General features: G+C 45.5%; 1 protein-coding gene across 1 annotated transcript; it reads right to left on the minus strand.

The window, feature by feature from the left end:
* Positions 1-4775: 4775 nt before the first annotated feature.
* Positions 4776-5789, minus strand: LOC145946240 (KRAB domain-containing protein 2-like). The gene has a single exon (XM_083055767.1). It carries the CDS (start codon positions 5787-5789, stop codon positions 4776-4778), a length of 1014 nt encoding a protein of 337 aa, XP_082911893.1.
* Between the last annotated feature and the right edge of the window lie 7539 nt (positions 5790-13328).

The raw sequence follows: 13328 nt of genomic DNA on the forward strand, positions 1-13328 counted from the left end.
AAGATGCATTAAGAAGGCGACACAAAGCAGTCTGAGACAGTCAGTCGAGTGGAGAACACATAGAGCATAGAGAAGTCATATCTTGTTCAGTAAAAACGCGATCGCGCATATTAGATATAGTGCGACTCCGGTACTAAAGTACCCCAGGCGTCGTCGCACATTCATTCACCTGCTAATTAACGCGGCGATAAATTAGGGTATTAAGCTCTCAGACGTATCCGTCGAATTATACGATCGTTCGACGAAGACTTTGTTAATGTCATAACAGCGCGAGTGTTGTGAAAAACCTTATACTATAATAAACTAATAAACGCTACCGCATGAACAGTAACTACAGTGTGAATAGTAAATCATTTACACTGACCACACGACAGGGCGTGTGCATCTCTCGATTCCACTCTTCTCGTTCCCTCGCTGGAAGATACAGCAACGCGAGTGCTCCAATATATGCGAACATGTTCATCGTAGCGCGGACTCGCCTCTTATCGGCACTCGGCGTCGCTCAACGTCTGATCGTCACTGCTAAACACACGCAAGTCGCGCGGTACTCTTACTCGTTTATTTGTCACAGGAATGTGGTGTATCACAGGTGAGATTCCACACAGAACTCTCTCTGAAATTACTATTGCGCTGTTTTCCCTGAGAAAAAAAAGTTGGAAAAATATAAAAAGTTATACAATTATATCCATGCACAGTATATAATTAATTTATACATAAAAATTCTCCTACTGTGTGAGGGTCGTCAAATTATCGTACTTTGCATACAATGTCTTTTATCATTTTCTCATTTCTCCATATATGTATAATCGTGCAAATTATTAATTAATATGATATAAAATTATCACGGAATATATATTGTAAAACACATCGCGCGATTATCAATAAGATGGCACAATTGCAAATTAAGCGTTTTTTTTCCTTTTTTTTTTATTATTAATTTATATCATCTGAAAAGTATGCTTGTATGAAAACAATAATTATATAAATTAATATAAATTATATAAACTTTTGAAAATCGCTAAGAGCGCCTTATAATGAACAGTTGTTGATTTCTTGTTGATTTTTCAGGATACGTATCTTGAATGATCATATGATTGTCAATGGATACATATGAGGATTAACGGGAAACATTCTTAAGAGTGTTTCATTCAATCGGGAAAATAATTTATTCTACAAGAAATTCCATTGAAATTTTAGTCAAAATTTCATGTCGTATAACTTCTGTTGTAAAGAAAATATTCTTCTCAAAAAATCAAACTAAAAATATATTACGAAATAAAGAGGCTATGAGAGCTGTTACCAACCGTACTGTGCCTCTGCTCTTACCAACTAAACTATTCAGATTCTTCGATCCAATATTTTTCTCCTTTGCCTTATAAACTGTTTGTAAATAACGCTTTTTTCAGCCGACGTGAACTAACGTTAAGAATTTAAAGGCTCCCTAATATTAAAATCAAACTAAAAATCTCTGAATTTAAGATATAATATGATGTAAATAAATATATATGATACGCCCATTAAGTGCTTAAATCGATTTAAATATATTTCTATTACAATTGATTAAATAAATTTTCTTGTTTATTTATATATGTAGTAAAAGTAAAGTGTGGGATTTACGGCGATAGGATATACAAGCAATAGTTATGATAAAATTGGTTTTTAAAAAACAAAATTATACTAATAAGTAAGACAAGATATTGAAATGAAGCACGGTTACAATGACGAGTGCTTGAGTCGATCGTCTTGTTCATTCTCTCGCTTATATTCGACTGACTACCTATTCTACCTAAAAGAAAGATTTTCCCACTGACTATCGTTGTCAGAAGGACTGATTCTGATCCGCTTGGCTTCCAGATGAAAGCCAGCAGTTACGCAAAAACAAAAGAAACGTTGCTACACATAAAATAAAATCTAGATGCAAAAACTGTCATCATAAATAAGATCTAAAACGAGACTCTAAGAATAAAAAAATTTTCCGATTCTACATATATAGTATGATTGATCAAAATTAGCTTATAAATTGTTGGTACAACTGATTTCAAATATGAAATTTCAATATTATGTTCGGATAAAGTCTGTGATTTTTCTAAATGTAAAGTATTTTGTCTAAATATTTTTACAGCAAATTTATATATAATTATGAGAATGCATATGTTGTGACGACTTTTTCTTTCGACTCGACGACAAATCGAAAGAACGGAGCGGGGCCGTCAGCAAAACACAGAGATTTTAATTTTTCACGGCGGTAACTAAGACCTTGGTCGTTCCGCGCGTGCTAGAGACCCTATAATAAGAGTCTCGCCATAAGGCAATCTGGGCAAAATTCTGCGAGAGAGAGAGGAATATACGCCATCTCACTCTAACCTAACGCATGCATTAAGTTAGAGTAAGATGGCGTATATTTCTCTCTCTCTCGCAGAATTTTGCCCAGATTGCCTTATGGCGCGACTCTTATTAGAGGGTCTCGCCCTCTTATTAGCGCGTGCTGCAGCAGAACGCCAGCCGTGATATCCGCAAGAGACTAAAGTTTTGGGCGCCAGACGCGGTCTTTCACGCGTCAATCCACAAATCGCGAAACAAACGCAAAATCCAGGCCGGGAATCCCGCTACGGGCTGACTAGCTCGCCTAACGGCAGAGGGGCAGGGTGTGGTTGCCGAAAATACGTTAACTGAAAGATGTTGCAATCTTTTCGCGAAGTGACAGACACAGAACGGAAGACACAGACGTTTGATCAGACAATACGAAAGAAACAAGATAACGCTAATTAAAGGAAGAAATAATAGTAATGACTTTTATTGTTGACAAAGAAAAATAAATATAAATGTAATAGAAAAATATAATAGCGGATGGTAATAAAAGAAAATTTGAATATAACAAAATATAATTAAAGACGATAATAATAATGAAATATAATTGAAAACTATAATAATAAGAAAAAGAGAATGTATCATATATCGTCAGAACGGCCGAGACTCGGATTCACAAATTTGCGGACGTGATAATTATTAGATACGCTTACAGAAGGATAGCCTCACCGGAACTTCTTTCTTTGCTTTGGTCTCTCTCAAGTTCGTCTCTATCGTCAAATCGACCTCAATCCGCAGCGCGTCTAAAGCTTTGTGTCCACGATACTAGAAATCGGTCCGAGTTCTCGGACCGAGACGTTTGTAGCCAATTAATTTGCAGCTTTTACGGATGTTACGTCCTGTGGACTCCACGATTCTTTTCTCCTCCCCGATTTACACAAATCCGCGTTCCGCGAACGTATTAATTGTAAGACCCGAAATTAATTATAAGAAATAAACGGAAAAAGACAGTGATTGTGAAACAGCTCGACCGGTGAAATTATGAAACCTACACAATAATCGATAAGTCATAGGTAATGATGAAATATCACGCTCGACACACGTTATTAACAGACCAAAGAACAAATTAAGAAAGAACTTCTTACGCAAGAGGGATTTAAAGAACGCCGAACTTGTGACTATGAATCACAAGACAGGAACTGCCCTTTGCCCTACAGGAAGGACAGACGAATAGTATAAAAGCAATAAATCTTCAAGAAGACTCGCTCATTCCGGCTGCATCTTGGCACTTGCGCACTGTGTAATACACACTCACTGTGACCATCAAACTCAACCAGTTAGCAACCAGCCAGCATCCTACTCATTCGGCAATTCGAAAGAACCCAGCCATCCGGAGAGTCGACTGAACTGTCATCGCAGACCAGCCACTTGTACAGATCAAGTAGTGAGTACACTTATCCACATCGCGTAAAAAGTAATTAAATCCGCCAACGCGACTTAAATAACCATTATTCTCAGTGGAAATCGCTGCCCGCCAAGCGGTCAAACGCGCCCTCCCGTGGAAACAAGATATTTCACGGCCGATGCGAACACTCGCTAGACTGGTGGCATTGCGATACGACTTCCACAATTATCAGGAGTTCAGGGAGCGATTTTTCTCGTCGGCTCCTAAAAGAAATCGCTCTTCCTCCTCCTATTCCATCTCATTTTCCGGGTCTTTATCCACCTCATCACCCTCGACTTCTTCAACCTCTTTACTCCTTTGCTCGTCTTCTTTCGACTATCCCAAGCCTTCATACTCCCCTCTCCCCCTATCAGAAGACACCTACTCTTTTAGATCCCCTTCCCCCTAGTAATAACCATAAACGATTCCCCTCCTAACTCTCCTGAAAACCCAGAGGTCATCGACCTCACCGACGAAGAAACCGTAGAAACACGACACATACACACATAAAATTATACAACTATCTATACATTTCAGAGTCAAATGTCTAACTCTTTCATCTCTTGTTTATTTCTGTTTAATATTGAATAAATGCTAAATTGTTACTTTATGCAAATTTAGCGTCTTGTTAAAACCCCTGCGTTCCTTCCTACTTTTCCTGAGATCGCACAAGGTCCTATCCCGCGTAAAAGGGATTTAATTCCCTTACCGAAAAGGGACCGACGAACGGACATCCGAGATAAGCCAGGTAAAAGCGACTATCTAGTTGTTGACCTCCCTCTGGGCCAGACAGTCTGTTCGACCCGAAATCACACAGACTTCGGGAAAAACATTGTTATGACCTCCTTGAAGCCTATCCTTCCCACAGGTCAGGACGTAACACGGAAAAGCGGCAATTTTATTGGCTACAAACGTCTCGGTCCGAGAACTTGGACCGATTTCTAGCATCGTGGACACAAGGCTTTACGGGGTTGAGTGGTCGCACCAATCTGTCGGATCTATCGGTCCGAAATCGATAGCTGGCTCAATCCTGCGCACACGGGGTGCGTACGCGATAACCAATTACGGCGTCGTGCCGTCTACTGTCGCCGCGCGAGATTATCAAGGCCGTACTGGTTTGTTTGATAGCAAAATGCCAACTGTTATTTTTTTTCCATTGGCAAAAACGTAATCCTTCACTCCATTTAGTCAAATTATTTTCCTCCATCCAGGCGACAAATATATCTTGCACGTCTCGGTTTGCACGTTCAACGCTACCCTGGCTCTGTGAATGTCTCGGTTTGCCGTGCACAATTTTAAGATCAGGCCACATATTTTTTAATTCTTCTATAACGCTGTTGCAAAATTCTCTCCCATTATCTGACTGTAAGACGGACGGAGCACCAATAAGGCAAAATACATCTATAAGATTATAAACGATTTCTGTAGCAGTCTTAGTCTTGAGCGGGCGAAAACACACAAACTTAGTTAAATGTTCTTGATAATTTAAAATGAATTTATATTCTCCATCTTTACTCGTTTGCATGTCTATCAGATCTATTTGGGCTCGTTGATTGATTTCTTTAAATACCAAAGGCTTTACTACAGTACCTTTCTTAGAGTGAGCTTTCTTTTTTTTCCAGATTAGACAAAGCTCAAGGTAGTCAAGAATTACCTCTCTCGTTATGTTTACGTATTTCGTTTTAATATTCTTTTCTAATTTATGTTTTCCACCATGTCCCGTTTCCAAGTGTGCCGCATGGATAATATCAAATAGTTGTTCTTTATATACGTAATACTTAATATTTTTCTCGTTTTCTAACAAAGGCCGAATAAGTTTCTTAGACTCACTTATAGATAACACGTCGTATCTTTTAAGGCGCCTGTAATCGGTGTACGTCTTTTTGGTCCTCGCCTTTGCTTCTTCTACAGCAGAAATCAAATTTTCATATGCGTCTGCATTCTCTATTAGAAAAGAATTTATACGTAACTCTGAAGATTTTAACTTCTCTTCGAACTTCTGGCGTATTTGACCTATACTTGAATCACTTTCAGACATGATGTTTAGGTTTTAATTATTAACTCATAAATTAGGAACAATTTCGTGCGAAATATGCGGTAAACTACTATTGACATAAGCTAGGTTATGCGTTAGCGACAGCGTATGACACAATACTAATTGTAAAATGCCGCCCTCTGCCGACTGTTCCGCGAAATCGACTCTGCCTATGAAGAATTAGCAATGTCGACTTTGCCCATTTGGAACCGGGCGAAGATCATAATATAATAGTAGTTACTGACATTGTTATCGTTGAGTAGGCAGTGTCGACTTTGCCCACATCAAACCGGGCCATGTCAGTAAATAAACCATTTCAGCGGGCTTTGCCTAAGAGGGTTATGCAATGCTGACATCGCCCGGGCAATGTCGGCTCTGCACAACTTGCGGACTTTGCCCGTAACATATATATATTGTGACGATTTTCCACTCTCCGTCCGAGGAGCACGAGGACGGGGGAGCTGGGCCGTCGACAAAAACCAAAGAAAGGAAATATTGTCCTTTAATAACTTACTTCCGCGGAATCAGGGGTCTTGGTCGTTCCGCGCGAGTCGCAGCAGAACGCCAGCCGACGAATATGAGAAATTATACTCGGTTTGGGCGCCAGACACGGTCTTTCACGTGTCAATTCACGATAATTATACGAACGCGAAAATTCGGCCGGAAGTTCCGCGACGGGCCGGCTGCCCGCTTAACGGTAGAGGGGCAGGGTGTGGTTGCCGCGAGAAAAGACTAATAGCTCGCACGATCCAACTCTTGATAGAATAAATTTCCGCGAGACTGATGACTCGATTGAGTGTAAAGCGAGATACTACATCACAAAAAAAAAGGAACACAGAAATAACAGAAGGCGCGTAATTGATAGCCAAACAAAGGTGATCAGATTTATTATCATAGAACAACTGTGCGAGAAGTTAGCAAATATAAATAAACTCGACTTATATTCCGAGTACACAGTGCTCTTAAAGGAAATTAAACAATGTCATAAAGAAAGATCCGATAAATCTGACCTTAACAACAGGATATAAAACGTAAATAATATCTTTACAGCAATCAATGTACGCTAGACAAAGAAGAACCGAAAGCGATAAACAAGATTGCGCGAAATACAACTAATACCAGTATTACGGTTTTGACGCGACCATCAAGGTGATAAAGATCGAATCCGGTCTATTTCGCGGATCGGAATATTTTATGCGAATTTCCACGCGATCGGCAGTTCGCAATACACGCGAGAGGTTACCGCTACGGCGAGAAGAGAGCAGAGAGAGTAATCGCGCACCTCGCCTATCGCCGTCTCGCTCGCTCTCGCGCGCGCGCACTCTCTGTCTCTCTCGGATTCACGCTCTCGCACGTGTTCACGTAAATTCTCACTCCCTGCGTATCTCCGCGCCCACGTAATCACACGACCAACAATATTCCCGATTACGCCATTAATATTTCACACTCGAATCATCCATACGGCACACTCACTTATACTTTACAATTACACGAATAATGCGCGACAAGTATGAGAAGGACGCGACGACTAGTGAGCCCCGGAGAGACGAAGTTCCGCGAAAGAACCAATTACTACGCGTAATATCGCGACAATCCTCGTCGCATGACCCCGATCGCTCTCACGAAATCGCCAAAGAAATAATATTCTCGAAGAAGCGGGCAACGCCCGTACGCAAATCAATTAATTACACTAAATCCTTGCGCGACCGGGCCAGAACGACGGAGGCTAGAAATTACACGATGGACGTTTTAGTTACTTTACCGCAAGAAGAGCAAGGGTAGCCTCACCGGACGATCCCTCCTGAGTACGTGGCAGTCTCTATCTCTTGGTTCTAGTCAGACTCTCAACCTCTGCCAGACACGTGTAGCCGGGTCGAGCGGTCGCGCCAATCTCCCGGATCTATCGGCCCGAAATCGACAGCTGGATCAATGCTGCGCACGCGGGGTGCGTACGCGATAACCAATTACGGCGCCGTGCCGTCTACCGTCGCCGCGCGAGATTAACAAGGCCGTACGGGGTTCACAGCACCCCTCGTGATGGTGATGAAATATTTTTATTCGCGCGGTATTTGCGCGGAGTTTGGAGGCCTTCGCGACCTCGCGCCGCGGGCCTCCCCGCGGTGGCCTTGTGTCCCGTCTCCGACGGAGCGGTATCCCGCGGGAGGAAAGTTATCCTCCCGGTCTGGGGCCCTTCCGGCGCCTGTAGTCGGGCGCCTCACTGGACCTCGTGTCAGTAGCTCGTCAAGGCCGAATTCCTCCGTGACTCTCTGTATTTGCTTCCCTCTTTGTTGTTTTGCAGTTCTTATGGTTCTTGGTGGTGTGTTTGTCTCGCTAATCTCTTCAACCGCGACTGTTTCTCGCCTGCGACGACAACACCTCTCTCTCTCTTTCTCCCGCGACAATATTCTCTCCCGGTCCGGCTCCCAAAAATATAAAAATAAAAGAAACAAAAACTCGTTAATAAGCTATTACTTTTCGCGGCGCTAAGTCTCTCGGGGTTCTCATTCTCGCTCGTTTTTCGCTCGCTCTCTTGGCGCGGTCGCTCGGCTTTCGCCCCGCGATAGGGAGTGCACGTGAGTCGGGACGACCACGTCACATCCCCCCATGCCAAGAGAGGATCTCCCGTCAGACTACCCTTGCGGCGTCCGAGTTCCGAGCCTCAATCGAAGGGCCCGTTTTCTGAGCGATCGTGAGTCCCCTAGAGCTTTGTTCGCCTTAACTTCGAGACATTAATGGTTCGCCTAAGACGATCACAAACTCGACAAACACAAAACAAAAAAAACAACGCAAACCCAATTGTTGCAAATTATGTTCGCCCTTCACGTATTTGGGGCGACTTGCCACTTCACCGTGAGGTCTTGGTTTACCCTTTTGGTCGTTCGTCTCTTGGTGGCCGATACGCAATTTATACGGACGCGATATCGCCGCGGAGTATTCTTCCGACGCAAGGGGTTTTCAGGGGTATCTTCCAATCAAATAAAGAAATGCCTGTCTCAGCGCTAATCATACATTTATTCTGGTCTTGTCGACCCCATTGCTCAGTGAGTCACGCGACCACAATAAAAAAAAACAAAAAAAACAAGGCCATCAAACGAAAATTAAGTCAGCGGACTACCCAAAACGAAAAAAAATTAATAATAATGAGCTGAGGAGAGCGAAAGAAAAAAATTATCACGCTGGCGGAAGGCCTGGTCGGCGGGTTCCTACCCAACCGTTCTCCCGTAGTTTCAGAGGTGGTGGCATGCCCCTCTTCCTCGGTGGCGTTGGTCCGGCGTGTCCCTTGCCAGGAACGTAGGGACCCTGCGCCTTCCAGCCCTCCTGGCATTTCGGGCAGTTCCGGACACTGGTGCCTCTCTCACCGCAACGATAGCACACCTGCACGGCTTGAAACTCGTTGCGGCGGGGACACTCTCGCAGGAAGTGGCCGGGGTTGTCACACAGCCAACACCCAAACGATGGTGGCCCCAGTATGTCCGGGGGAAAGGGCCTCGGTCGATCCTGCATCGGCCTCGCTCGGCGAGGGGTGACCGGCGCGGGTTCCGCGACCGGGGGCGGCTTTCGGGCCGGTAATGCGGCCCGCACCCAGGGTCGCTCCTCGGGGTCCGGTCCCCGTCCCGTAGGCGGCTCCTTTGCCGCGGTTGGGATGTCCGAGATGGTTCCGGGGGCTACGGCTGCGTTGACGGGGCCCGTATCCACCTCGGGTCGTCTCTCGGCCTCGATCCTGGCCACCTCGGCCAGGATATCGGCCCACAGGTCGGGAAACTGATCCTTTATCGTTACGATATTTTCTGCGGTTTCCTGAACCGCTCTCCTCCGGTACTCCGCGATAATTCTCGACATCTTAATCTAGGGAGGAGGATCGTCGATATAAGGCTTTAAATCTTTTACATGAACTTTTCCTATATCCTTATCCGCTAAGTCCTGTAGTTCGTATACTACCGGGGACAATATCCGCGATATCTTAAATGGACCATGAAATTTGGTCGCTAATTTCGCAGACACTGCCTGCGCGGCGGACGACAACACATGCTGTCTTTTTAAAACCAACTCGCCCATCGCGAACTGCCTATCACGTCTGCGCGCATTATAATATCGCGCTTGCCTCTCGTGCGCGGCCTCTAAGTTCTCATTAACCCATTCTCGCAAGTGTGGGATTTTCTCCATTCGCGCCCGCCATTCTACTGGATTCGCTTCTCCAATCGCGACATCCGCTTCCTGCCTCTCTTTCTCGGTATTCGTCGGCTGGGGTTCACGACCAAGGTTCAAAAACGCGGGAGTCGTTCCCAACGATGTATGATACGCGGTGTTATATGCAAATCTAAACTCGGCTATGTGTTCGTCCCATTCCCTGTGGTTCTCCTCGAGAAAGGCTGTTATCATGGTCTTCAATACGCGGTTCACGCGTTCGACCGGGTTCGCCTGCGGGTGGTACGGAGGTACGGTGATGTGTCCGATACCCCGTTCGCGCGCGAAAGCTTTCAACTCGCGGTTAATATACTCGGTGCCGTTATCTGTCAATAGATTGCGTGGTGTTCCCCACCGATTGATTACCACGTCATCCAGTACCTCGCGTATCTTCTTACCGGTCGCTTTCCGGAGCGGACAACATTCTATCCACTTAGTAAATAGATCCTGAATCACTAACAAATACTCAAATCCGTTCTTACTCCGAGGGAACGGTCCCATAATATCGCTCGCGACAACTGTCCATGGGGTCTCTACCGTCCGTCTACCCATTAATCCGGCGGGCACTGCTTGTTCGACTTTAGTTTTCTGACAAATATCACACCGACGCACGTATTCCGCGACATCCCTAAACATTCGTGGCCAAAAATAACGTAATGCAACGCGCTGGTATGTTTTCTCGACGCCTAAGTGGCCTGCTTGAGGGCCGTCGTGAGCTTCACGTATAACTTCGAGACGCGATTCTTTAGGAATCACGAGCTTCCACTGTTGTAGGTCGTCAACTACCTCAGCGACTACGCGATTCGGTTTCCTAAAATAAAGCCTCTCGTCCTCTATTTTCCAGCCCGGATATCGGCGTGGAGATTCTTCGACATCTCTTACGCGTGCGTTGTACCACTCATCATTCGCGATCGCGATTGCACAAACTTCTCCGGTGGATTCGTATATTCTCGACAACGCGTCCGGGACATGGTGTAGTGCACCCTTTCGGTGTTCGATCGTATAGTCGTATTCTAGGAGTTCTAAAGCCCATCGTGCTAACCGTCCCGTCGGGTTTTTTAAGTTATGCAGCCACCGCAGGCTGCTATGATCCGTAATGACGCGAAACTTGTATCCTTCGAGATACGGCCTAAACTTTTTAATCGCCCACACGACAGCGAGGCATTCCTGTTCTGTCGTGGCATACTTCTTTTCGGTTTCGGATAATGCGCGACTCGCAAATGCCGTAACGTGCTCGACACCTTCCAATTCCTGCGTTAGTACGGCGCCTAATCCCACCGAGCTCGCGTCTGTCTGCAATACGAAGGGTAGTTCGAATCTCGGGCACGACAATGTAGGAGACGAAGTAATGCACTTTTTGACTTCTTCGAACGCGGATCTTTGATCATCCCCCCACTCCCAAGAGTAATTCTTCCGGAGAAGACGCGTCAACGGTTCCAGTTTACTGGCACATTGCGGAATAAACCGGCGGTACCACGACGCCATTCCTATAAAACGTCGCAGCTGTTTGATATTTTTCGGCGGAGGGTACTCGACAATCGAAATAGTTTTATCCGGATCGACTTTTAGCCCTTCCTGTTGAACTAGGAATCCGAGATATTTTACTTGGGCGCGACAAAACTTGCTTTTCTCCGGGTTTATCGTTAGCCCGGCTTCTTTAATACGATCTAATACCCGCTTGAGCCATTGCAAATGTTCCTCAAAAGTACGCGTCACTATGACTATGTCGTCAAGGTAGGCAAACGCGTGGGGCTCCATTTCCGGCCCAATAAGTCGGTCTAATAGTCTCTGAAACGTCGCGGGGGCTCCCGTGAGTCCGTATGGCATACGCGTAAATTGAAAAAGGCCCTTCCCTGGCACTGTAAATGCGGTAGGTTCGCGGCTATTTTTCTCGAGGGGGATCTGAAAGTACGCCTGACTAAGGTCTATGGTCGAAATGTATCTCGCGGACCGGAGTTTATCCAATATTGTGTTCATATATGGAAGCGGATATGCGTCTTTTCGCGACACCTGGTTTAATTTCCTAAAATCGAGGCAAAAACGATATGATCCATTCGGTTTCTTTATCATAACTATCGGGCTTGACCACTCGCTCTTCGAGGGCTCGACAATTCCCGCTTCCAACATCTTATCAACCTCGTTATAGATCGCTTCTTGGATCTTCGGTGACACCGGGTAGTATCGTTGTTTGATAGGCACGTGATTCCCGACATCTATCTTGTGCTCGGTTAGCGAGGTTGCGCCCGGTTTATCTGGATCACCGGTGATCTCTAAACGGAGGAATTCGCCCAATCTAGTCTTTTCATCTGAGGCTAATTCGACTAAGCCGCAACAGACCGGAGTACTAACGCGACAATCGCTCGTGAACAAACCCCGCCGGTTCGGGGTGGATTCGATCCGTGAAAAATTTCTCGAGGCCCGTTTCACGGGCTCTTGAGTACGCTCGTCAGTTACATAATTATTGCGCGACAAATTTTCGCGATTTCCCTCGAAATTATATACGACCGAGGGCTCTTCCACGAATAGCCATTGGCGTGCCGCAAAATTCACGACCATTCCAAACGCGGACAGGAAATCTATTCCCAAGATACACGACAGTGCCAGCGTCGGGAGAGCGCATGCTCTAATAGTTCGCATCTTATTCTCTAATTCGAAGGGGAGATCGATCTCTCCTTTTATTTTCGTCGTTTGCCCCGTAGCGGTGGTCACTCTATTGCCTTCAGATCTCGAAAACGATCGCGATAGTTCTTCTAACTGTTCTATGATTTCCGGTCCTAAAAACGTACGACTCGATCCGGAGTCTAATAAAGCGCGATACTCCCTTCCCATAACCTTCACACATAAAAACGACAAAGACGATTTTTCGCGACAACGAAACGTACTGTACGAATACTCCCTCTTACACGACAGACCCGAACTCGGAGGATGGGCGCGTTCAGGAGTCGATTTTTCCTCCTCAATCGACTCCCTTACTCTTTTCCCGAACAGTCGGGACACGTCCTCAAGGTTACTTCTGCCCGGCCGCAGCGATAACAATGTAATCGCGCGGCGGCCTCACAATCTCGCGACAGATGACCAATGCCGTCGCAGTTCCAACATTTCGCGGTACTGGCCCGCGAGGGTCTCGTTTTATTCCCCGAAGTGGAAGGTTTATCGGGTGTCGCGCGCGATTCTCCGGCGGGTTTTGGTTTTCGCTTCCCCGCTGTTGTCCCGTAGGCCGAAGGGGTCGAGATGCCGGGCGGCGTATCGAGAGCGGCTACGGTCTCGGTATTCTTAACGTGCTTGTTAGTACCCTTCGGTGGCTTATATGCCAAGTCGGGAAACAGCGATTTTTCCGGAGTCGGAGGGGCGCGATAT

Source organism: Prenolepis imparis, unplaced genomic scaffold (assembly GCF_030444845.1).
Source record: "Prenolepis imparis isolate NDT839.2.m4 unplaced genomic scaffold, iyPreImpa1.0 SCAF_15, whole genome shotgun sequence".
NCBI classification, from domain to species: domain Eukaryota; kingdom Metazoa; phylum Arthropoda; class Insecta; order Hymenoptera; family Formicidae; genus Prenolepis; species Prenolepis imparis.